Here is a 27512-nt window from a genome sequence, read left to right on the forward strand (position 1 = left end):
AACACTGGCCTCAGTCTGTGAAATCACTCCCTCCTAAAAAACAGAGATAATGACACGGTGTGGTTTAGGCCTTGACCTGAAACAGACGTCTTCTCTGCATGTGTGTACTTTATTTAGTCTTGAGCAACTATAATGTCATGACAATTCCACAAGAGGGCTATACTCTTATCCACAGCACCTTGCCATGTCTGTTAGTGGTTCATACATTTGGACAGCTGGGCATTTGCTGAGGCAGTTCAGATTAAATGCCTTTTTCAAGGGTACAACAGCAGTGTCCCCACCTTAGAGTTAAAAGGGCAATCTCTGGGTTATGGGCCCTCCTCTTCAAACACCAGCTTTTGCTCCTTAAACAAATCAACTGTGCACCATGTTTAGATGAACTGAGATTACCCCACACACTTCTGGGGGATGACCTCCAGAACTACCTAAATCGCTATTCCTGTAATGACATTAACTGTATGTACAAATACACCCTTATGAGCAGGACTCCTATCCATCCATCCTATGCTCAGTTTAAACTATTAGTCATTTTATTTCAGCTATTCGTACAAGCAATCAAACAAAAGCTCTCCATGTTCTTAAGATGTGTTTTAAAATATATTCTCACAGCATGCAGTGTTTGTGGAACACTACACTGTAGAGTATCTGTGTTGTTTAATAGTCCTGCATAATGTAATGGAGCAAGGCCTAATCATAAGGAACTTCAAATTACTACAAAAATGGACTTTGTCAAACCAACAAGGGACCACTTATGCCATCAATGGAAAAAAATGGAAAGAAAAAAAAGTTTCACCACGCTTGTCCGCATGTATGCAATCCTCTGACGCACTTTACTCAAACAAATATATGGCAAATTTGACACATATTTGATACCACATACTTTGAAAACTGAGAAGGAAAATAACATTGTGTTTGCATGCAAATGTTTTTGTTGGCATATTATGTCACAAACTTTACCACATCACTGACATTTTCTATGGTGACTACTTTTTCAATCAGAACAAGCTTGCTTTAGCTTTTTCCTGTGCGAAGTAACTCCCAAAGAGCCATTCCAAAGTCAGACCAAAGAAGGGAAAAATAAATACAAAATAAAATCAGTCGTGTCTGCATGAACATCCTACCCATTGGAGCCAGATTCTTCCATTTGGCATTAGTGATTTGGACTGGTCCGTGACCAAAGAGTTAGGTAAATGGACTCCATATCATGTATATAGTAGACGTATCACGTGCAGCTGAAAACTTAAAGGCTAAGAAATACTTAACCAGCTTAGTATTTCAGCAAATTACACTCCAGTGCGCAGACCTGCGGAGAAGCTGGCCAACGGCTCACGTAATAGTGATGCTACGTTAGCAACCGATCTGAGTCTTTTGAACGGCTCTTTGGTGCGAACGAAGGGATCCGACTCGTACTTGAGAGCTGTTCTTTTCATCGTTGCCCCCAAATTTCACTGCCTGCCCTAAATTCATTCAGTAGCATAGTGGTTAAGGAACACGAGTCGTAACCAAAAGGTTGCTGGTTTGATCCCTGCTGTGTGTGTGTGTGTGTGTGTGTGTGTGAGAGAGAGAGAGAGAAATTAAGAGGATAAAAAATAACCTGAGAAGGAAGAAGAGTGTCAAAGTTAGGGGAGGTTTTCTGGGATGTCTAACAGGCATGGAAACTCTTTTCACATGTGGTTTACATGGTGCCAAAACCTGGTCCAGGAAGGCTACCCTCCAACACATTTTCCAGCTGTTTTTAAATGACTAGGAATCTCTGAGAATGAATTAATTACAGTACAGGAAGCTCACTGCATCAGTGCTGCCCTCGTCCAGGATCGCCCAGCCATGACCTAGTGGAATACAGAACTGTAATGGAAAGGCATGTTCAGGTGGAACCTTCCAGTGGATGTGTCTGCCACCCAATTGCAAAATCAGGAGATCTTTGTGTGATACTCGTATCCCTTGGGGACGTCTGCAATCTCTGTCCATTCACTTCATCATCAAAAATTGGTGGAGGGCTGATAGCGCCCCCTACTGACCTTTCACAGAAAATCTCCTCCTATACAGTGCAATGCATGTGGTACAGAAGTGCAAGCTTAACAGACAACATTACTGGCAGGACTTGTCTGTTTTTCCTTTTTTCCTGCTGAAAATAAACTTTTTTGAGGTGCTAAATAACCAGGAAGTCCATTATCATTTCCTGTAGTTCTGTACGTCTGAATTACTGATTGAAAGAAACTCCGTTCTTCAACTATAAATTCCACTCCATTAAGCAGAATATGACTATTCAGCAGCTCCACTCTAATGTACATGTAGCCCCTTAAAGAAACTAGCTCATTCTAGCAGATGCGGGCCACAGGTAACACAAAAATTACATTAATGGGGAAGGTATGTTCTTTTTCATGTCAGCTCGACTTTCCTTTTTATAAGTTTCCTTTTTATAGGTTCACCAGACCCTGGCCACCAATATTTAACTAGATTATGATTCCTCATAACATCTTCCATTGGCTTGGCCTAAATTGGTAACAGACATGTCCAACTCTCTAGACCTTGACTTCAAACATCAAAGGCACGAACACAGTACCCAGGAGTAATTGTTAATAACTGGACAAAAAAACATATGATGTTTCACCTGGGGGGAGTGGGGTGTTACTCACAGTACTTCATATATACAGTACGTGTACTGAGGGGGATAACTGCTTAGTCTTCCATGAGGGGTTAACACCTGCAAAGCTGTAGCTAGCCTTCCGCCAAATGAGAAATTGGAATTAACAGCTCTGGATATGAGAAAGTGGACTTAAATATTTCAGTTGGGACACATTTTGTACTGCCCAAACAAAATCTATGTCAATTTGTCTAGCCAGGGATTCAACCAGCATGTTTAATGGAGACAAAAATGCAAAAATAAACAAATCTTTTGCTCTATTCATCAGCTCCAAAGAAGGATAACTTCATTAAATAACCAAAAAAAGTTTAACTTAAAATGTTCACTGACACCGCATGAGGCGTAGAATGGTCAGGCTAAAAATGTAGTGAGCAAGCCGTGGGATTCGGGAGCAACGGCTTTTTTTTTTTTAATTTCCATGACAACACAGTGGCTGACTCGCCTGAAACAGTTTCTCGAACCACCTACACCCCCCCACAATGTGTACTCCCAACAGCTGACGCAACATGCCCTCTGACACATCTCTATAAAATCAACCCTGCTTACCTCCTCCCTAAAAAAAGAAAACAAAAAAAACACCTTCTGACCAAAAAGCCCACAAGCTTAATCAGAGCATACGAAGTGAAAATGTTACCATCTAAAACACTGGTCAAGCCCTCCTCCGTGGTGCCCAGCTGATCCTGGATCAGAGAGACAGCAGACAATGCCGGTGCCCAGTTCCTCGCTTTGCCCCCCTGGGACCCCTGCGCGTGTCGAGGTCGGACTAGAGCCAAGCCAACAAGCCATGGACATTGCTGGCTTCGTCTTACAGTGATAACTACCATCTCTGCGAGGTGTAACCCAAGCAGGCCATGGACACAGAAGCAGATTCAGCGCCTTTGAGGGAGCGCTGCAACTGTGCGTCATACCGACGCTTTGGCTCTGAAATTCAGTCTTTTGCTGGCTTGTACAGCACTCATGCACTCTGATCTACCAGGGAAACCGAAGCTCTGATCTACCAGGGAAACCAAAGCTGGATATTAGAGCACTTAATCACTTATGCTTTTATAGTCTATTCTTCTCAAATCCTTTATTTAAACTTTTGCACAAGGCCAACTGATGTCACCGAGACAGCAACACTAAAGCTTGTGGCAGGCTTTTGCAGTCTTCAATTCACTGATACTGTGCTCATGTTATGTTTACAAAAGCCTGTTTAATCTGCCTGAAGAAAAGGCTCATAATATTGAGCACCTAAAAAGCCAAAGCTGGGTGCTGCTATTATCAAAATGTTAGTTGTAACAGAAACAGGGTAAACTGGAAAAAAAATCTGTTTGTGTGTGTGTGTTTGGGAAAATAGAGGTTATTTTGGGATTTTGTTAGTGGCGGAACTTCCTTTGATAAGCTTCAGTGAGAAAGTGGTTCATGTTGTATGATCGATGAGCTACTGTGACCTATTTCATCATACTGTGCCACTTGTGGTTTGTTGTTCTTAACAAATCAATTGCACTAGAAATACAAATACCTGTAACACAAATGGTTAATATTCAATCCTTAATCTTTGTACACTTTTAAACACCTGAAATTAACCTGAACTTGAGTTAATCTGAAAATAAATTATGGCCTGATTGAATCAGATGGGCATAACAAAAGACCAGAACATTACATGATTTACCAGCAAACAAATTAAAGATCATCCAATGCTGCTTGATGTTTCTCTCAAAACCCATATACTATAAACAACATAAGCCTGTAAGGACCACATTCAATTTGCTTTCTTTAAAATCTCCAGCTTCATGTTATTTTATAACTTGCAGGGATTCAGAGCTTGAAAAAAAATAGCAAATGCTTTAAAAACCTGTTCCGCAGCGTTTACAATCGCCGAAGTAACTGTTAAGGAACCATCAAACCCACGAAACCCTTTTCATTTGACTTTTTGTGTCATGGAGATGGCCTCCCTGTGACCTCGGAGTGCACGGTGAGTGAGCTTGACAAACATTTCGTAAACTCACCCCCGAAACCGAGGTCAGCAGCTAACGTGCGGACCTCTCAGGCCAAGAGTCGGCCCCTCTTTCAGCCTGGCAAGGAGGAGCTGCTGCAGTCGCGGAACGGGGGCCCCTAGTATTTCCGAGGAAGAGCTTGCGCGACTCAAACACGCTGAGTCAGGCAGAAAAGCCAGCGGTGCAAACCTAAAAGCCCGGAGAGGCGCTCGCTTTTTACCGTCCGCATCAGAGAGCGGGGATACATTCGATCCGTTTGAGCTCGTGAAATGCGCGGGCTGTAATCTCAGTGACGGTTTGACGGGAAACAGATGTGTCTGGGAGGCCGTAGGTACGGAGATGAGTTGGTATGGGCGCGCAACGCATAGAGCCATTTAAGAATCTGTTTTACCTGATTTATATAAGACTTCAGGCTTACAAGGCAGCCCGGAGTCGTGCCCAATTAACGTTGCGGTGCAATACTCCGCACTCGCTAACTGGCGTTTGGCTGTTAGCCAGGAACATGGGTGTTTCGGCTCCACTTAAAAGTTAGCACTGACACACCTTCCACGCCAAAAAAAGTGAAAAGGGGAAGCAGTCAAGCAAGTAATTCAACAAGTGTTTAACTATGGATAACGAGGTACACCCAGGATCTGTGAATCATTCACTACAGCTACTGTATGTCTACGTACGTTTCCCATGGTTTCGATATTAGACCGAAAATAACAATGTTGTTTTGTTGTGTTGCACTTTGAAGCAGCCAGAAGCCTGGGGTGGGTGGGTGTTTAACTAACCGTATGTACAATATCAATGCGCCTATTTAACAGGGTGTATACGCAGTAGCCTATTCACATGAGCAGTACTTAATCTAACCTCCTTTGGTTCGGCAGTGTTTGCTTTCATGCTTTAATGTATTGCCATTTATGACAAAAAGCCGATGATAAATTTTGGCTCACAACTGTAAAGTTATTCTTTCTTCTTCTGTTACATTATATCCCACTCTATAAACCTCCTAAGAGAAACAACAGGAGAGGAAACTAAGATGTACATAAATATTTCAGAGGACCGCTATAAATTTATGTTATCCAAAAGACTACTTCCATAACTTCCATTAGGCTACATCTTACCGGAAGTAAGGTTAATAGCCTAATGTTAAAATCCAAGACAATATTTTAAAAGTACTAAGCAGAGTATAAAAAGTACAGATAGTATAGAATACCCAACAGAATATATGTATTAACCACCTACCCTGTAATTCACCAGACAACCTTTTCAGATTACCGAGAAATAAATCAGGAGCGCGAGTCTTCCTTTATTAAGGGGCCCACCATTTTTTTCCCACAGGCTTACATCTGGTTATCGAGTTTATGACTGCACTTTTAAACCTACTTTCTTCACAAATGTGCAGCAGCCCATAAAAAACCACAAAGCAGTACTGTTCATCCAAACTCTTTCAGATGGTAGAGAGGGTCTTTCATTTGATAACAAAAACAAGTCATTAAACAACAGGTGAAGAACTGAAAATTGCATCTATGCTAATGAGACGCAAGCAGCTGAACCAAAGCCCTTTAACAGCGGCGAGATTTAATTCTTGGAGTGTTTTTGTCTTCATTTTGAGAGTTTGGTGGCTGAACTGTTCCTGCTTCTCCAGATGGCTATTGTTAGCCCCACAGGAGGACAGAGCTGGCTTCTATTGGTGCGCGAGCAAGCCGGCGTTTCTATTCAAAATGGGAAATCAAGTGTCACGGCTTCAAAGCCAAGCCACAGACCGAAACCCGCGAAAACATGGCACGCATACTCATGTACGCGAGGCGGCAACAGTACCGGCAAAGTGATGCTAATACATACAAAAAACTTTCCGTATCGAGTTTTTTCCACATCTTAAAATGGACTGTTTCTACCGCAGATGAAAAGGCTTACAATTCTCTTCGACAGTACTTCGTGATAATATACATATTAGAAAAAAAAAAAAACCTTCAATAAATGTTCTCAGGGTCGATTAATCACTTATACCTTGACAGATTTAGAATAAACATTCCTTGGCTGAAATGAACACCGGGTTATTTTCGGCACGCATTGTTTCTTTCCAGGGAGCTTTTTACTTTTGAATGGCCCTGCGCATTGATCACTGAGGAGACGGCTTGGCACCGAGTCGCGCTACCAAGGCTGCCGTGGCTTCCATTGCCTTTCAGCGCGCAAGTTGTCTGCATTAACTAACAATGCCAACATGAAAGCACCTGGTGGTGTCCACAATGACAAGTGTCTATTCAAAGCTGCATCGCCTACTTTTTCAGCCTGGTCCATTACTGAGGACTTTGGCAGCCAAGTCTGAATCGCAGAGCAAGTGTTAAAGTCGAGCGTTGGCGGCATTTTTTGACGGACACCGAATCCTGCCATGGCAACATCTGGTGAAAGTGCATTTGTGCTGGTTAATGTAGGATCTCTGACATGGTATGCGGCTAAATTCATGGGCGGTTTGTCGGAAGGATCTCAGGCAAAGTATAGCAAGCGATTTATCGAAACAATCATACTACGTTTTTGGCACTGACAATCTTGATAAAAACTTATGCTATATTCTCTTCCAATATGTTGGAACTTACACATGTTCTGTGTACGGTTCTGTAAGCTATTTTCAAAGTATGTGTTGTATTATCTTCTGTTGTCAGCATAAATTACCCAATGACTTTAAGTCTTTGCAATGACTAGCATTAGGACATTTTTCATTGTATGTGCTGCCCCTGGTAAATCACTGCAATGGCTTAAAACAATTAAACGTCCCTTGCAGGCAAACTTTCGCTCCGTTTTGGGCAGAGGTCTCCAGAACCTCAAGGTCCATGTTGTCTTCACAGAGAAAAGCAGAACTCGGTTGGCGAAACCATCCTGCTGAATCAATCCAGTGGGAGACACCATCCTCGTGTACCAATCCATCACAGGAAACTGCCCTGCTGTAGCAGTAACACCACACCTCTGCACAATCATAGGCAGCCAGATGCTCCCATTATCAGAAGCTTTTGTTTATGTTTACCTGAGCAACGGGGGTTGGGGACTTTCAGACCAACGTGCTCCATTACTGCTTATTATCTGTAGTTTACTTATTTAAAGCTGCCACTGGGAGAACATGAATCATTTTAATCTATGGTGCTCTGCATCCAAATTAATGTGGCCAAAATAATGGGGGGAAAAGAGACAAAAATGTTGCGCCCAGTGAATTTCTCCTTACTGCATCTGTAGTATCTGTAGTATCAAGTACCTCAAAGACCCCATGCAGACCTCTGAACGTTTCAGATTCAACCATGAAACAGACTAATAAAACTGTACAGAAAAAGCACACAAGGAATATTTTAAAAAAGAATAATCCCAAAACGTAGGGGGCATTATACTGATTGTGATTTTTGCTTTTTAAACAATGACAATACATCATTTTTCATTTAGAATCTCAGCTGTTTATATTTCAGGGTCTGATGGATATTCAGCGGGTGTTGGGAAATCACTTTTCCATACTGAAGGAGTGGGGGGGGGGGGGGGGGGGGGCTTTAAGTGCCCTCTTGAACATGGGAGGGAGCAAGGTTAGCTTTGGGCAAGAGGTGTTGAGCGAATGGAGCACTCATGGGGAGGAGGCACACAGCAAGCGCGCCCACACTGCTACTGGCATTTCACGATTCCCACGCTGCGCTCTGCTGCAGCTTCACCCACTTCTCAGCTCCACGCTGCAGCACCCGGGTGACTCCTGCTGTGTGTGTGTTTGTGCTTGTGTGTGCATGCATCTGTGTGTGTATGCGTGGGTTTGCATGTTTGTATATGCATGCGTGTGTACGTGCATGCTTGTCTATCGACTGCAGCCCTCCTACACTCAGACACACAGCCTGAAACTCTGCCCAGACTCCAAAACTATAGATATCCCCATCTCCTCAGACTCCAACACTATAGAGATCCCCCTTTCCCCAGACTCTAACGCTGTGTAGCGATATCCCTGTCTCCAGACTCCAAATGCTGTAGTGATACCCCTGTCTCCAGACTCCAGTGCTATACAGATCCCCCCTCTCCCTAGACTCCAACACTATAGAAATACCCCTCACTCCAGACTCCAGCATTATAGAGATCCCCCTCTCCCCAGACTCCAGGGCTATACAGATCCCCCCTCTCCCCAGACTCCAATGCTATAGAAATACCCCTCTCTCCAGACTCCAGCGCTATAGAGATCCCCCTCTCTCCAGACTCCAGCGCTATAGAGATCCCCCTCTCCCCAGACTCCAGCACTATAGAGATACCCCCTCTCTAACACAGATAAACCCTTGAGCCCTGAGATGAAAAAAGCAGTACACCGCGAGGATGGTCCAAGCCTGCGCCTTCTTTCTCAAGTAGGCTGGGATGGGCACATCCCAGGAGAGCCAGATAGCGCTGCAGCCTTTATTTCACTTAACCCCTTTTTAGCCTCAATTGGTGGGGTCTACTTAGGCGAAATCTCCATACATTAACAGCATCTACAGGCCAGCTGTGCAGAAAGAGCCAGAAGCTGCGGGATCACCCCTCCAGGGGTGGATGCTAGCTCCTACTCTCACGCTCCTGGAAATCCCTCTATGTTCACCTCATCCCCCCTTTTCGTCTCGGGGCGGGGGGGGGGGGTTGTATTGTTCTGACATCCAGTAGGAGTGACTGCCAATGACTGGAGGGACCGTGCCTCCTACATGGACAGGCAGCTGAGTCAATCTGCCCCGACCCAGGACAAGGGTCACAGAGAGGTCACACAGCTAGCTGGAGAGCTAGGAGCATCAGGAGGACATTCCACCAGCCTGAACACACTGTCAAAACCATGCAGCAACCGTAAAAACAGCAGCTGATGTGTTCCAGTGTGCTCCAAGTGTGGCAGCCAAGCAGCTCTCAGTCAAAGCTTTGAAGCCCATTCTCCAGTAATTTATCCGCACGCTGTTACAACTGGCTGACAGCGATGGCTGGGAGGTGTGTCATCCAACATGGTCCCCCAGGCGAGACCAGTGTGACACAGGAGAGAAAAAAACAGTGTCAGATGGGGTCACAGCTCAGCCTGTTTTTCTCCTAAGCAAAAAGCATCTTGGACACTCCTGCTAGAAAGCTTACAGATGCAGCCAGCATTACATTACATTACAGTCATCTGGCTGACACTCTTATCCAGAGCAACTTAAATAGGCTACAATTTTACATATTATCCATTCATACAGCTGGATATTTACTGAGGCAGTTCTGGGTTAAGTACTTTGCCCAAGGGCAGTGCCCTAGTGGAGAATCGAACCGGTGACCTTTTTCGGTTACGAGCCCTGCGCTTTACCACTATGCTACACTGCCTCACCCTAGCAATGAAGGAGTATTAGCTTTCACAGTTTATATACTATATATAATATTCTATACAACTACATATGTTTAGATGTGTGAGTGTGTGTATACACTCATATACATTAAAAATATTCCTACATATACCTATACAAAAAAATAACAATGCTGTACACACCCTATACTATGCTCTCCATTCCATGCTCAATCAGTCCAGTGTCATAAGCACGATCCATGTCCAGTCAGAGAAGTAGACTAAGTCACATCATGACCATGGTGACTGGTGCTTTTACCCAGTGCAGGTCAGTCTCAACCTCGTCATTCATGGAACTTCATGTAGGTGGGAGATAATGGGAAGGGGGACCACAGTATTCAGAGTCACTCCCAGGTTTCTTTCAGCGTGAGGCAGGCATCACAGGGTGGAGTGACCGCAAACTCAGTAAATGACAGGTACTGACAGTCACCTGTCATTTAAGCAGATCGATGGCTAAGTGAGTCATTCCTGTGCACTAGCTGATCAGTATAAATGACAGAGGATGTTCAAAACTCAAGCAGATTCCACAATGCCACAGCAAGCACTTTTTGAGTCATCAATCACACCACACATCTGCACAAATGAGCAGAATCTCAACCAGAACCACACAAACACTAACCACACAAAGAAATAGGGTTTTCCCTACCATAGAAAGGCTTAGGCACTGCGCCTAAGTGTTTTTGCGGAGCGCCTTAAGCCGAATAAACATAAAACGGCATTTAGGCGACATATCAGAAGGAATGTAAAAACAACAGTGAGAGTTCTATGCGCTGACAAAAAAAAAAAAACAGAGAAGTGGCTTGATCTCAAACGGAAAGGTAAACTGGCAACAGGAATGACCTGCCAATCAACAATCAGTGTCTGGACAAACTTTTGTGTGATTGGTGTGTAACAGATGCTCATCGCCAAGCTAATCAAACAGCTGATTGGATATTTCTCTGTACCATCAACTCAGGATGGTAGTTACAACCATGGCTCTGGTCAGTCAAGAAATGCATTGATTTACAATATTTATACAGCACACCGACATGTGTATGTAGTTACATCAATATGTTTTTTTAAAAAGAAAAATTCAGTACTATTTGAGGATTAGTGTGAACAGCTAGCGTTACCTGCCTTGTTGACATATTTTAGGCTAACGTTACCTTGATTAAAGAGCGTGTTGCTGTTGTTCATTGCTTTGAATTCTTTTTTATTATTATGTTCTTAAACTTGTATGGTAGTCAAGAGCAATCCTATCCTAATGTTTATTGATATATTCAGAGGGAGGGGAAGGGAAGGAATGTTTCAAAATTCAGATCTGATTAATTTTCTAACATTTCTTTAATTCATGGTGGTTTCAGTAACCCCATGGTAACTGAGGCCCTAAGTAATCTTAGTGACTTATTGAATAATGTAATCTTTATGACTTTTAGATAGGACAGAAGGAGACTGACAGGTACCTATCAATGATTGTCATAAATTCATTAAATAAATCTCTAATAAACTCAGAAACATTAATAGCAGTTTGCCTGTGCCCTTTCCTCCGTGTTGTCCTTGCATATAGTCTCCACCATAGTTTGCTGTGCTGCATGGGGATGCTCCAATCGCTCGAAGAAAGGATTACGAAACATACGGTTTGCCCACTGACACGGAGAGGAGCAAAAAAGGTTGGCTCAAGTCAGCAGGAGCAATCTTACTATCACTAAAGTTTACAACAACAAAAAATTGTTAGGTAACATAGCCAAACACTGCATTTGCACTTTTTCCACAAAGACCACACTACTGGGAAGCTTAATGTTTGGTTTATTAAAAATAAGAAACAGGGAAAGGCTCTAATTCCACAACGTTGGATGAAATGGCATTAAGAGCACGGAATTTACAACTAAAAGGCTGTTCGTGGGTAACGTTATGTGTTGCTAATTTTATCCAGTATCCTAGCCTAATCTGTTATCTGTTAACGTTCCCTAAATCGACTAATTTAGTGGGGGATAATCCACTAACATGCTTTAATGCACATATTAATTTGATTCAGATGTGCTGATAATATACAATCTGATTCTTTAAACGCCTTACCCTTTAAAAGTGCATCATAAACGGTCTTTGCTGCTTCAACTGTGCTGCGCTGCTAGTATTTGCTGCTAACTTCCGGGAACTATTGAGACTGAGAGGCTCCACGATCCGCCATTGCTATAAGAAAACGGTGCATTGGAGAGAACGGAGACGCGACTCTCTCTCTACATGGCTCTAGCTCTTGTTCTGGTTCAACCATCGACTCGGATAAGCAAGCCTCAACAAAGAATGAATGAAGTATAAACTTTTTTGTTAGGGAGTAATTCTTGAGGATGTTAACAATAGCGACAGCAGATAGAAGATATAACTAATGTACCCTATTTTACAACTAAAGAAATTGCTAACCTAGCTAACTTACATAGATATTCGTGTACTGAATGAAGATACGTTAGCCAGGCGAAGCTAGTTAGTTGACGTTTCATAAAGATACCTCGACTGAACTAACGTTAGTATCTAACGTGGCTTGGTAGCTAAACAAAGTTAGGCTGTGTTGACGCGTAACGTCTTTTTCTGATGAAAACCGCTGATCCAAGCAGTTTTTTTTTCCATATTAAAAACGCTTTTCCAAAATGCAGTTGAGAGCGTCCTTTAATTGTTACCATAACTTATAGTAACCTAGAGTTAACGTTAAGTAACAGGCTATTTTTTCTAGGGACTGAAATAAACACAAACACCAACCAGAAACGGTTAAATCCGATTTGTTTATACATAATACATATTTATATATACATAATTATTAGTAGAGGCCATATGCTTTTTTTATTTAGAAATGTGACCAACAATTTTGTATTTAGATTGATTCCTCCTCTCCAAACTGTTTCTTAAGCGCGCTCTCTCATCTCCACAACTGTCAGTGGCCAATTCTCGTGCGAGTTGGAGGCATGTCCGGGCGAGTCACAGATTATTATGGAGGAGGAAGAGCTACACGTTCCACCGAATTGCTACAAATCAAATATTTGGCGACACTTCGGATTTTTCAAGAGAGACGGACAATTTGACAAAACGCATGCAATTTGCAAAGTATGCCGTGCCGCTATTAAGTACACAGGCAGCACGAATAAAATCAAACTATCTGTGCCATATTAAATTGCATGGCATATTCTCTTGCATCGCATCGTATCGCGTCGAATCGCATTGTGTTGAATCAAATCGTGTCGAATCGCACTGCATCGCAGTAGGGGTGAATCATATCGTATCGCATTAGTAGGCGCTTCATATTTATCTTTAATGTATCGGATCGTTGGCAATGCATCGAGATGTGTATTGCATCGGCCTCAGTGATGGAGATGCACATCCCTAGTACTGAGGAACTTTCCGTTCAGCTGAAAGGCGTGAAAATCACACAGTCCAGTCCAACAGTGCACTCTGGGAGCTGCTGTGTCACTCGATGAAAATATAAACACCCATAAAGCTGGAACCAAATCCAGAGATTATGCTGCCAGTGATTGCCAAGGCCCTGGAGAGTCCCACTATTATAATACAGTTTGTCACACAGTAAATCTATTATTTCATCTAGTCTGAGGCAGAGAGGAAATTATTACAGAAAAGGAGGACATTACTGTTCCTTTGACAATGGTGCGTTTGTTAACGGCAAAATTATGCTGGTATTCTGTTCTGCACGATGAATTAGACCTTAATCAATTTAAAACCTGCATTTCAATGGAAGTTGAATTAATTTCATTTATTGACATATTTAGCAAAAAAGGTAGGGGTAGATTTTGTGTGGTGGAACTGGGTGTAAAGTCAAGAACAAATTTAAGACAGCATGTTCAATGAGGAAAATGTATTCGGCAAACAGCAGAAATATTATACAGTGTTTTTCTAATAACAAACAGACGATACCATAAGCCAGAACAGGCAGAGGATTAGACAGCTAAAAAACATGATGGTTGAAATCACTCAGTAACAGTGACAGTAATGGCATGGCTATGAATGCGCTGTGTCTTTGTGTAAGGATCAGTATGGAGGTAGCTTGGAGAAAAAAAGGATTTTATCTTCACCTCGGTCAAACCCTCATGGAGAAAACTACACTACACTGACTCAGGAAAAGGCTTATGGTGCATAAGTTCTCACAACTGGAGAAATGGGTCGATTGTGACATCACGCGATTGAGGTCAGAAACTGTGCACCATGGCTATATTTAAAGAATCAGTTCAGCCAACGATGCGCAGGGCTGGTGCAGGGGTTGGGGGGAGGTTGCCCTGGCACCAAATGAAGCACCATGTTGCCCGTGTCCCCAAGGTGTTTATTCCACATTTGTATGATTCTGTGCAAGTGCTCCTTTTAAAAATGCCCCGACAGTCCTGAATTTTGAGTTAAACTTCCTTGCCTTTTTACATTTTGTTGTTATAGCCCTTAGTGGAAAACAACTGCAAAGACCTGATGTGCTCGTCCAAATCCTTGTGTAAGCAGCCTGAGGCTTGTTCCAGATTCAGCCGCTCACCTCACTCACCAAGGCCAGGTTTAAGAATCATATTCCCTGTCTTTCACGCCAATCTCCCTCAGAATCTGTTTAAAGACGCATCTCCTCACGTACAAAGCTGCTCACTCTTACTGACGGCTGGTACCATGGACCGAGGACTCCAGCCTGCTAACTTTCTCCAGAGTTCGACTGAAGACTCGACTTTCCACTACCTGCCTTCATTTCATTAATTTCATTCAAAAAATTGAATGGTTTAATGTATTTGTGTCTCTACCAGCTAAGTTTTATCTTGTCTGGCCAACTATTGAAACTTGGTCATGCAGCACCTCTAATATTGGGACTCCGTGTGTGACTTTCGCTTGTGTTGTACTCTGCCTCACTTTTAGGTTTTGGTTGAAAGCATCCCCTAAATGAATAAATGTAAATAAATGTAAATGTAACTCCCATGGCACTCTTTTCCAAGGTCAGGCAGGGACAGACTCACACAGACTCAAGACAGTGTTCCAATATACCAAACTGATGACAGAGAGAACAGAAAAGATGTGTGATGTGTTATGCTGTTGGCTTCCTGACCACCCCACCCCTCCCACCCCTGGTCACACATTTCACACTCACAGACAGATGGAGCCTAAACTTGGCCACTAATCAAATAACCGGTGCTAAGGATGCCTAGGTGCTGGACTGAGAGACCTAATCTTTGCATAACATTGTTTTTAGTGCCATGCTTACAATGTGATTCCTAAGGCGAGAGGGGTATCCTGAGCATGTCAGTGTTTTGATGTGACAGATTGCATGCATGTAAAAAGCATACAGTAACTGAGACATCAGCAGGCATTAAACTGAATGCCACTGGTGTATCTGCAGTGCCCTGAGCCAAACAACAAGTAGGCCGTAGGGGCAAACTTAAGCTGCTAATCACCGCCGACAAAACCTTCTGCTGTTAGCATTTATTCAACAGCGTGCAGGGGGGAATACAAACAAACATGCAAACTACTGTTTGCATAGGGCTTTAATTCTGCTTTTTTACCCCCAATTTACATGGCGGGTCACTGTTTTGATTAAAGAGAGCCGGCGGTCTATTTTCAGTTCCCTCTAAGCACACTCTGCTTCGTGGAGGCATCAAAGGACAAAGCCCCAGCTGTGTGCGTTCGGCCCTGAGAGAGCATGAGGGCTGGGTGTGTTTGTCTGGGGGCACACAGGAGAGGTGGGCCCTGGGGACCCCTCGATTTCAGTTTCCATGGAGTGACTACAGAGTCACTCCCCCCACCTTAAAGCAGACTGCTGCCTTGATCTCTACTTTTCCGTTGAGCCAGCCTTGCCACCACGCTCTCAGTACTGCAATCTGCACAGCTCCAGGCACACAGTCCCCCGTCCTACGCCAGCTTAATAATAACCCACTGGACCTAAATTACACTAAACCATATGCGTCCCTCTGCTTCACTTTGTGATGTAAAGCACCTCTAACGACACAGGAATCCAGACGGGGTTACAGAACGGCAGTTTCTTACACAACTTCCATTGAACTTAACCATCCCTCACTGCATCTAAAAAGAGACAAAAGCAACTTTCCAGTGGCCTACACCCAAAAAAAGGGATTTGTAAAATGATTCTTCCTGCTGGGTGCTTCTTGTCCAGTCTGAATCTACAGCAGCAGGGACTCCCTGATCAGCAGTGCGGTCCTTGGTGAGAACCAATGGGCTCATGGTGTAGGCTTGAGGCACACCTGTGGCATGGAGCCTGGTGGCACATCCTAGCCTTTGCAGGTGAGTGGAAACAGAGTGCATTCTGGAGTGACTGACCCCTGCCTTACCAGATAAAAGTGCCTCTGCGTTGTTTCCGCTTTAGGCCGGCATTGAGAGAATCAACCCCTTCCTGCTGCACTTACCAAACAGGTCACAGCCATTCGGCCTACGTGGTATGCTGGACAACCATTTGTAATGTCAGAGCTCCCTCCCCGCCCCAATGCTGCACTCTGCACCTGTGTCGGCAGCCATGACCAGACCCCTTCAGTCATGTGACTGTTTAAACTTACATATACAAAAATCTCTGCACAGAGACCCCAGCCAATGGGAGTGGGGAGCCCCGAAAACCATAAATGAGGGGCCCAAGTCCTAACATATGGTCTAAGTCATAATGGCCTGGCTCTGTTTAAGCTTTGCAGCTCATGAAAAATGTGGACATGTGCTTAAATTTCAGACAAAAATGTACTGCAGCCCCCCTCCCCCACATATACGCACACATGCACACAGAATTTCCTCACAGAAAAAAGCTATGATGTTTAAGCTAAATGGATTCATAGTTGTTGTTATGGCTATAGTATGCAGATAAAATAAACAATGTATTTGAATTATAGGTTGCGCCTCTCCCATCCAGAGCTCAGTGGTTCAGTAAAAACCCCTGAGTCTGGAACAGTTTTGGTTACTCTGAAGTCCGCTTACTGTACTGTGCATGAGACCATAGCACACCTGCAGTTTTTTACGCAGCAGGTAAAGCTGTGGATAGGTGTAAGCTTATGGAGAATGCATCACAGCACTGCAAAAACCACAGGTTGTGAGCCTGGTTCTGTCTTTCTGGCAAAACAGGAAAGAGATCTGCTAGAGATGATCAAGTAGAGCATTAATCTTCCATGGTTCAGCAGACTGGCAGGCATCAGAGTGGTGCTGTGGTTAAGGAGCAGGGCTTGTAACTCAAAGGTTTCTGACTTGATTCCCCAGTGGCGAACTGCTGGTATGCCTTTGGGCAAGGCCTCTGTTAGACCCAGGACATGAACCTACAACCTTCAGGAGTCTAGACATTTAAACACTGCTCTGTAATACAACCTCAAACTATCCCCAAACCCTCCCCACACATCCGAAAAACAGCCAGCCAAAAATAACAAGCATAGTGCAAAAAAATAACCCTGGTGCTCACTGAACACATTTAGCATCTACCAAACCCAGGTTTCTGTAACAACTCCTGCCAATGCACCTGCAAGCTGTCTGTCAATTCTAAAAGATTAAGGCTGATTAGGACACAGGACTGGCTCCTGTGGAATTCTTCCTCAGGCCTAATGTCATGACATACAGTATTTCACAGCTATTTTTTAAAGAAGGAGCAAAAACAAGACTGCATAGATTACCCTGTGGCAGCTTGAACCACAATATTTGAAAATCTGAAAATGCTACTTTTTTAATAAAAGGAGAATGACAGGAAGACGATTTGTTGTAAATCTGAATTACCTGTTTGCATTTTGGCCAGTTATTGCATTGTTCAGAAACATCCTTTTTTACACTGGGATATTTTTACTCTTTCATTTGTGGAGGCGTTATGGATGAAATTGTGAAGGGCCGGAGGTGTAGGCTCAGTTGTTTTATTTTTATCTGAATGTATGGGGGCCAGGAGACTATAAATTCACCCTGAAGTCTACGTGGGTTTACACATTATAAAAGGTAGTGCTCCTATTGGCAGTGTTTGGGCAAACAATATATTTCCGAGTTTGTTTGGCTTTGAGACTACAAGGAAAGGATTTCCTGTAAATCATCTTGTGTTCAGTATTGCAGCTATGTTTAGGCTAAGGCTGTAAATAGTATTTGGAAATGCATTTGCCTGTGCCTGTTTCAATGTTAAGGATTACCTGGTTAATCTTCATTGACTGAAGTTGAGTTCATGACTTCAGACTTTATTCACTCAGAACTAATCTTGTCCTTTATGGACATGTCCAAATAATGATATTGAAAGTACTATAGTTTGTGGGCTAAAGAGAATTCTGGAAATAAAGGAAAAGAAAATTAGACTTCTCAGAAGTGCTCTTATTTCCCTCTGTTGACAGTCTAAGCTCTCTGTCAACCTGGACCGTGGTAGGTCTCACTACAAAATAAAAGAATTGCACTGTTGGCAAGGGGTGACTTTATTTTCCTGAGTACTCACACATTCTATACAATAGCACAGCTCCATTAAAATGAATTCATTGGATAACAAGCACAACCGGTCTCGCAACTCAGATCGAAAGGCTATTTGATGAAAAACAAACACTTCTTACAGGAGGTAGGGAGAGATAAACTGGCATTCGTGCAAGGTTGCGCACAGAACTGTACTTCTGCATGCTGGCTAGCATAGATATGCAAGTTTTGTTGCCGCTAGAGAGAGTTCAAACTGCATCACCAGAAAACCTACTGCATTTCCCCCACTCCCCACACCAGTCAAATTAATAGCTGACCCCTAACAGTGATTTTTCATAATTATTTAAGGGTGCAGTTCAGATATTATTCTGTGAGATGAGGAATGAAAAAAACACCTAGACCTTTTTGATTCTGAAATGTGTGCCATTAATCCTTACAGGTTATTCAGACTTTAATGGTTAACTAAATACCCGGATAGTCATTAACATGTCTGGTTTAGGTGTAAGACTGAAGTTCAGGCACCATGCGCTCTCTTTGAAAGCCAAAGACTGGGGTGAATGCCCATTTAATATTTTTTTTTTAAAAAAATGTCATTTTGTACAGTTGTTCCAAATCTTTTGTAGGAACATATGTCCTTGGAGCCACAGCGTTCTCTCAAGTTGAATTTCACTGCATGTGGATTAAGAGCACAAGTCAGGCAGGAGTTACTTGTTCACCTCAGTGTCAGGGAGCTGAAACTTTTGTTGTCAGAAACAGCAGATTTGAGATTCTCTGACGCATTAAAGCATCCTGAGACAGAGACCTGGGGAGTCCATTAGAGAGGGCAAGTCCAGCTGCTTGTTTAAATCACATCCAATAAATAATAGAACACCTGAGTAATCAAATCAAAGAATTAGCCATCCCACAGCTGGGCCATGCATCTCTCAGGCTTTTAGGACCAATTAGCATGAAAGCATTAGCTCCCCCCCCCGACCCCTGCCAAGCTCTCCTTTGCGAAGGCTACCCAACGCTAAAACCCAGGGAGCCCTTTGTGGAAAAGACTGAGAGGGAGGCCCGGGCCCTGATTTTTTTCTGATTATCATGTGTTGCCAGCTGTTTTCATTTTTTGTGATAACATTTGTGTTTGTAAAAATTACAGAACAGCAACCAAAAAGACATAAAACATTGGGCTAACGGCATTAAAAGACATAAAGTGGGATCAAAGAACCCCACTTTTTGATTAATGACAACCGAAGAGGCTCTTAATTTGCTTTATGTCATACTAAACTCCTAGAGTCCAGGAGAATGGCCTATTGATGTTGCCCAGGCAGCCTAGCACACATCACCTCTACCATTCAGCAAGAGAATGACTCTCTGCAACCCTACCACAGACTGTACTCCATTCAACACAGAAAAAACCCTTAAGGGTTAGACTATATCTTGTTATTACTTTAAAATCTAATGTGAAAGAACTTCAGTGAACACATACCCTGTGGATTGTATGTGGTAACTGAGCTCCAACTGTTCAAAGCTACTTCCAGATGCTCTCTCCAGAGAACTGTCCTCTCCAGTCAAAATAGATGAACTGAGAGTGCTTTAAAAACAGTACTTCCAAATAATAAAGACCATTTCCAGATGCTGTTATTCCAATAGACATTTATGTGTTTGTCCTTAAATTATAGTCTCAAACATAGTCTGGGTGACAGTGTTTAAGTATTGCTGAATCTTTATGGAAGGCTGTACTGTGTTGGATCACATGAAGAGGATATGAAGTACTCAGGACGGCCTGGCCAATTACCAGACAGAGCGCATTCCCCACCCAGCACATGGGAACAGGCATGCAGTCTGTACACAGGGAGTGCACAGGGAGAGAGCTCTGTGCTGGCTGTGCACTTTCTGTGCCAGATTCAGCTGTAGCACATAGGCTTCAGGAGAGGAGAGTGAGCAGAGACTGTGTTACTCTGGAGCTCCGCTTCAGATCCATTTCACATGCATTACACACATACACACACACGCATACACACACAGAGAGGTACATTTACACACACGTACACATGTAAACACACACACACACATACACATACATACACACGCACATATACATGTAAACACAGTTTCAGAGAAAACAAACACACACACACAAACAGGGAGCACTGAAAAATCTATTCATGCTAATGACCTGGAGCTGTATGCACAGGTCCTTCTGGTGCAGAGGATTTAGATCAGAGGATTTCTGAATGTGTGATGCCTAATCCTATTAACGTGAAATGTAATGGAACATAATCTAAATCTCAACCAAAAATATGTGTGGATATTTTCTAATATCACCTCTAAATGTTGTGGTTAATATTACAACAATGGAAACATTCTCACAACATATTGGACCTTCCTTCAATTCACATTCAGTTTATATTAAGAGAATTATCAATACAGCTACAGTCTAATCTTAGATTTTTTTCAAACTTGGCCATGATGCGCAACCCTGTGCAGTTCTCTGGCTGATGTCACTTCCGTGTTAATGCATGAAATTATCGGCAGTGTATATCTCTTCCTCTGAATTTTCCATGTACCCTCACTGTATAAAGAAATACTCACGGCTTTACCAGTGAATGCTCACTCAGTGGGGATGTTCTTCGTGTTGTTCTTGCCATCTGAAGCATTGTTCCTCCTACCAGATCTCAGCATGTGAAACCTGTGCCAAGCGGCCGGTTGTTCCGGTTTTACAAAAACTGACCCAACCCCGGGTTGCTGACACAACAGAAACGACGTTCAGAGAGTGTAGGTAAGCCATGATGCTACACACCACCCTCTCTTCTCAAGTGTTACAATGGGCGTGAGTGTTCAAGACTGAGCTTGACATGCTACTAGACACTCTACACCGCAGTTTGAATTACATTACATAACATTACATTATTTTTATTTAGCAAATGCTCTTACCCAGAGTGACTAACAATTTTATTCATTTATGCAGCTGAATGTTTACTGAAGCAATTTTGGAGTACACACCCTGCCCAAGGGTACAGCAGCAGTGCACCAGTGTGGAATCGAACCAGGTGGTTATGTTTTGGTTTTGAACCATGCTCCTTACCACTGCTGCCCATGACAGGCAGAATGGCAAGCCTGTTTGGACTCTATGGCTTTTTCCCATTGTTACACAATGTTTGCCTTCTCCTTCTCATTAATCCATCAGATGCCAAATCCTGCCTCCATCTCCTCTGTGATGCAGGGCTCACCACTCTGGCCAGGTAAAACCATGGCTGTCTAGTTCTTCAGAGACACAGGGCTGCCAAACCAACCTCATGGGCAGAGAACCAGTCACATCAAAAGACCATAGTTCGCTCTTCTCCTCTTTGCCAAATAACCAGCCCAACGACTGCAACATAACTTCAACAGGGCACTGCTATGCTTGCATAGAGACTGTAAGAAAATCAGGGGTAACTGATGCCTGACTGGACAGCAGCACAGAACTGTTGAGGCATTGCAGTGGTCAGGATAAGGATCCAAGTCGTACTCAACTTGCCACTCTAGCAAAGGAAGAGCAAAGGTTTTAGTTAGATTGCTATGGAAAGCCAGTGGTGCTCAGCCAATGCAAACTAAAGCACTCTTGAATGGTATCCGAAAATTATGAATGAATCTGTAAGAAGTGTTTCCACAGACACAAAGCGCAGTCAGACAGCACACTCCTCTGAGGGGGGGTCCACCCATCACCTCAAACGAATCATGACTTTTTCTAAATGTTTTGCACGTTATTTATCCAAGCTCAAATGGCCGGTGGCTTCTGAAGACAAAGTGACTTGCCTGGATTTAAGATTTCACAGCTGCTGAACATACTGTGCTGTGTATACTGAACACGTGCAAAGCTGCCAGTTTTTCCCCCATACCACTCTGCAAGAAGCTCAAACCCAGCTGGCTCTGCAAAGGAGGCTAAAATACACAGAACTTTCACTGAAAAGCCAAGGGGGAGCTGATACAATTGTGTCCCCTTTCAGCAGTCGTTCATCACCATGGGGACAGATTGGCTGATCAATATACAATATAGTACAGCTCAAGGTAATAAGTCCCTGATAAACTATTACAACAAGAGGTTTCACAACTTGGACAGTACAATCACAGTCATTTACATTCTGTATAGTTATTCTATGCAGTTTTTAGATCAGGTCCTGCACTGAGGTATTAATTTTGACAGTGATGTATGCATGTTCCTTAGGGTTCACCCTTAATGTCTTGGTACAAGGAAAACCACTCTATTTTCTGTATCTCATATATTCATGTGCATCTTAGATTATGAGGGGTCTCCCCAATACAAAGTGCACAGAGTAACAAATGCAGGGATCAAATTATCGAAAACAACTGCTCAATTATTGCCTTCCTTTGTTGCACAACAAGCATGCTGAAAACAAGAGATGCTGTTGGACCAACACCCTTATAATATTGTCCTTGTTTGATGATTTGCAATCCGGAGACTAGTCCTTGACCATGCCTAGGGAATCCAGCCCAATCTTACACAGCTGTAAGTTCTTAACTTACCAGCCAGTACACAGGGCTTCCTCACTCAACTGTTCCACTGCTTAAGTCAGTTAGAGCAGTCAGAAGTTGAGAGTGTCTGGGGGTGAGTAAACATATGGATTACCTATCATATGGGTGAGTCAGTGCTGACTGAGAAAACCTGCCAAGGAGCCCCTCTCACTGTCTCTCTGGACCTCCTCTCCCCATGCTGTTTCCCCGGAGAGGTTTGTGGCAGGCTCGGATGCAGAGCCCCGCTCACAGGACAGTCAGGCGCAGCTCTGCGGCCTGAGCTCCACACCTCCTCTCCCCGCTGTGGGGGGGTGGCTAGCGGCAGTGGCTTGCACGTGGGCAACCCGCTCATTCATGCCGCCGTCGCGAGCAGAGCAGGCCGCCGCGCACGTGACAGGGCTTCCCTCGTCGACGAGGGGTGTGCCTCCCCTCTGGCGCTCCCCTCCCCTGCCTGCGTGCTCGCCGTCTGGCCCTTTGATAATCGTTGCAGGCGCCATTCCAGCGCAGAGCTCAACCACAAGCAAAAACCGGGTCAGAAACGCTCGACACGGACAGCAACAGCACTAACAGCATTCCCCCAGTGTGATAGCGCAAAGGCTAACAGCATTTCACTGACTGAATTAGCTGGGAAATGCATCACCTGCAGTTGAGATAAGGGTACGCTCTGGATCTTCACCTGAATTATTAAGGGTACTGTGTGTGTCAGGAAGCAGAGGAAGTTTTGATACTGGACACCTGGATCAACCCAGTTATGCAGTTGTGCATTTTCACCTCCGGGAGAAAGAGGTATTTTACAGAGAACAGTTATTTTAAAGATCATTTCTATTTTAAAGAACAGTTCATCGGGACTAAACAAAACCATTGAAACCCTTTCATTGACACTTTCCTGTCTGTTTTAAGTTACATACAGATGGGTGGGGAATTCATTTCCATAATTCCATCAGGCAGGTAAAACGTCAGATCACCACATCCTATCCACGGCTAATTATCGATGGAAAGCACCAAAAACGATTCTTCAGACTGCCGGTCTGAAATTTTAGGAAGAACTGGGAGCAAGCTATGTGATATCACAGCACATTCTCTGGGTGTACATCTGGGCACAATGATGCATGACTGTATAAGACAGCCTCACAACCAGTGTTCTCTGGGTGTAAAGCATTATCGGGAAAAATTAAAATGATTTCTTCAACCCTTCAACTGCAAAATCAGAAAAAAAGTATTTTGCATTACGTACACACGGTAGACAAACCATAATGTTTCTGAATGTTATCATTGTCTGAGGGAATCTTGGGAAAGGCCACTATCTTTTTGCCCCAGAGCATCACAATGTTGAAACTGCCAGCAGCTGAAACAAATAGGGAAGCTGAATGGACAACAAGGCGTTGCCAGATTGGTGGAAGCTTTAGGCTTGCGCCGTAGGCCAGAGCCTCTGTTGCCCCACGGTGGCGGGGAGGACCCAGGGGCTTACCTCAGTCGAAAGGGGAGTGGAGGGCTTCTTCTTCAGCTCCACGCACTTCCTCAGCTTGCAGATCTGGTGGCCAGTCTTGCGGTTCAGGCAGCAGCTGCACTCGCCACAGCTGGTCTTTCGAAGACACGGCTCGCAGGCCCCACACCGGCTGCGCTTCTTTGTCTCCCTTCGCTCCTGCTCCTGCCAGCGCCCCCCATCTGGGAGCGGGGAGGCGCCTGGGGGGCGGGGGTCAAGGACAAGGTCCGGGCACCCAGGCTCTGACTCTGTGTCGAAGGAGGAGGGGTTGCTTTCTGAGCTGCAGGAGAATTTGGTCTCCAGGCCCAAGGTGGTCTTTGGTGCTGAGTTCAAACCTGAAGCGGGACTGGATACGTCCAAGCTGTAGCAGAGGAACAACGGAGCTCCTGGGTCCCCCTCAGGTCTAACCAATGGCTTCGAGCTTCCAGGATGATCTTTGGTCTCTTCAGTGCTTTGTAGCCATGGAATCACTGTGTGGGATCCAATCTCACTGCTTTGGGGCCCTATATGAAATCCAATGCGAGTGCTTTCTGGCCCTGGAGGCACAATGTGAGGAAGAACCTCAGTGCTTCGAGACTCTAGGGTTACAATGTGGGGTCCAGTCTCAATGCTTTGAGGTCTTTGAACCACAATGTGGGGCTGAACCTCAGTACTTTGTGGCTCAGAAACCCCATTGTGGGGTCTCATCTCAATGCTTTGAAGTCTGGGAACCACTGTACGGGGTCCAATCTCAATGTTTTGTGGCACTGGAACCACTATGTAGGGTTGAATCTCAGTGCTTCGAGGTCCTGAAACCATAACGTAGGGTTGAACCCCACTGCTTTGAGACTCTGGACACACAATTTGGGACACAGTGTCAGTGCTTTGTGGCCCAGGAACCAAACTGTTGGGTTGAACCTCAGTGGTTCTTGGTCCTGGAACCACTGCCTGGGATTCAATCTCAACGCTTCGCGGCACTGGAACCACCATGTTGGGTTGAACCCCACTGCTTTGAGACTCTGAAACCACTGCATGGGGTCCAATCTCAATGCTTTGTGGAGCTGGAACCACAATGTGGGGTTGAACCTCAGTGCATTGAGGTCCTGAAACCACTATGTGGGGTTGAACCCCACTGCTTTGAGACTCTGGAACCACAATGTGGGACAGAGTCTCAGTGCTTTGTGGCCCAGGAACCAAAGTGTCGGGTTGCACCTCAGTGGTTCTTGGGCCTAGAACCACTGCATGGGCTTCAGTCTCAGTGCCTTGAAACTCTGGAACCACTGCGTGGGGTCCAATCTCAACGTTTTGTGGAGCTGGAACCACTATGTGGGGTTGAACTCCAATGCTCCGAGACCCTGGAACCGCCATGTGGGACACAGTCTCAATGCTTTGTGACCCAGGAACCACAATGTGGGGTTGAACTTCAACGCCTCTTGGTCCTGGAACTACTGCAACAGGCCATGTCTCAGTGCTCTGAGGTGCAGTGAGGTGCTCGGATGTCACGTGGACCTGCAGCTCTTCAGAAGCAGCTTTGGGGGAAGCCACTGAGGCATCTGGAGGCTTTGAGCTTGTAGGAGCCGCCCGTCCCACCTTGTCTTTTACAGGGAAAAAAGTGGAAAACACCTTCTTGTGGATTTCAGCACCTTGGTTCGTGTCTGCCTCAAATTTCAAAGTCTCTGTGATGCATGGCCCATGAAGGGGGGGTTCGTCGGGGCCCTGGGGATCTAGACCCGCCACTCCTCCCGCTTCCACTGTGAGCACCGACTGTATCGTCATGGCACCCTCTGAGTCTGACTGATTTGCTTGCTCGGGGTCGGCAGTGCTGGGTTTTGTTTCCTCAGCCCCGTCAATAAGGCCTGGCTTTTCCAGCTTGCCAGGCGAGGGCACCTTTTCACCCTCTGCCTCCTCTGCAATGGGCTCAGATCTCACACCAATGGTGCAGTCCTTGCTGCAAGGGCTGGGCACCTCCTCCCCCTGGTTGTCGGCACTTGCGCGGTCATCGCGTCCTGGGTGGTCCCCTCCTTTCTGCCCACCATGTGGCCGGCCCCTCCCACCCTGTCGCCTCCTGCTGGCCTTCTGGGCAACTGGTGGCCCCTGGGAGAAAGCAGTGCCTCGGAGCGACTTCCTGCGGTTATAGGGGTCTTCAGACGAGCCGTGCCGAGACAAAGACCCACGCCTGAGCCTTACACTTTCCACCGCAGCGGGGGCCCTCTTTGCACTGCCCTGGGAGCCCCGCAATGCATCATTAGCGGGTTTGCCAGTGCGACTGCCCTGCTTGCCCCTGGGCTTCCCAGCCTCTTTAACCTTCAACTGTGCGGTCCTCCCCCGGACTCTGCTGGGGTTACAGGCCTGTCGCTTGGCAACAGCTTGGGCCACCTTCCCCCCGCCGCTCTTCTCCCGAGGCGGGGCCTTCCTGGAAGGTTTGGGAACGCGAGGCATAGCTTGGCTTGACACGTGTGGGGAGGGGGCGGGGCAAGGGTGCAGTCATGGGCGACAGGTGGTCTGCGATTCTTCGCAAAAAAAAGCTTTCTGTTCTCCTATGGTCTGCTTTCTGGACTCCTATCCGTGATGGCCTATAGCTCCATTTTAGCACTTTGGTAAAAGGACACTGGGGGAAAAAAAACAACAGAAAGAAAACTGAATGACAGCAAGATTTATGTACATCAACTTGTAAGTTGCTAAAGTCAGCCTTTTTTTCAGTTGTACTACACGTTGTTAAACAATGCACAGTGACTACTCTTCTGATTAAACATTCCCTTTAGATTCTGCATTATAATGCACACCTTTGAGCAATCATATTTTATAATCTATTCCTAATTCAGACACTTTTCGTGTCTTGAAACAACTTTGGTGATTGAAACGTAAAAAATATTCTTCTCACAAGACTAGTTTTAAAGAATATAAGCGACTCATTACAGAATAAAACACAACACATACATTTTATTTGAAATAATAGATTTTTAGCACATTGTATTTAAAGTGTAAATATAGGAAATAACCAGGAAACCTATTGGGAAGAGAGTAAACTAGTTAGCAGGCCATATGATATATGTAATTGATTTAATTTATTGTGATTGTTTGGTGTAACATAGTGTTAATAGTTTGCAATAAACCAGGTCTTTTGACGTATCAGTAAGTATAATAATGTTTAAATGATATGGGCTAAATTATATCGCTGCACCACATGATCCCATAATCTTTTATCTGTCGTGCCTCTTTAAGAAATGGAATGGCGATGGGCCGTGTAATCTGGGCATTCACCCTCCG

At 44.5% G+C, this 27512-nt stretch overlaps 1 protein-coding gene across 1 annotated transcript in view; it reads right to left on the reverse strand.

Moving 5' to 3' along the window:
* Positions 1-26488, reverse strand: part of tet1 (tet methylcytosine dioxygenase 1) — a 59826-nt gene extending 33338 nt beyond the window's left edge. Inside the window, exons 1-3 of the mRNA XM_036547312.1 lie at positions 26433-26488; positions 25600-26370; positions 24252-24627 (exon numbers count right to left, since the gene is read on the reverse strand). Coding sequence (XP_036403205.1) covers positions 24252-24627; positions 25600-26370; positions 26433-26488 — 1203 coding nt within the window. The remainder of the gene's footprint in view (positions 1-24251; positions 24628-25599; positions 26371-26432) is intronic.
* Between the last annotated feature and the right edge of the window lie 1024 nt (positions 26489-27512).

Source organism: Megalops cyprinoides, chromosome 15 (genome assembly GCF_013368585.1).
Source record: "Megalops cyprinoides isolate fMegCyp1 chromosome 15, fMegCyp1.pri, whole genome shotgun sequence".
NCBI lineage: Eukaryota > Metazoa > Chordata > Actinopteri > Elopiformes > Megalopidae > Megalops > Megalops cyprinoides.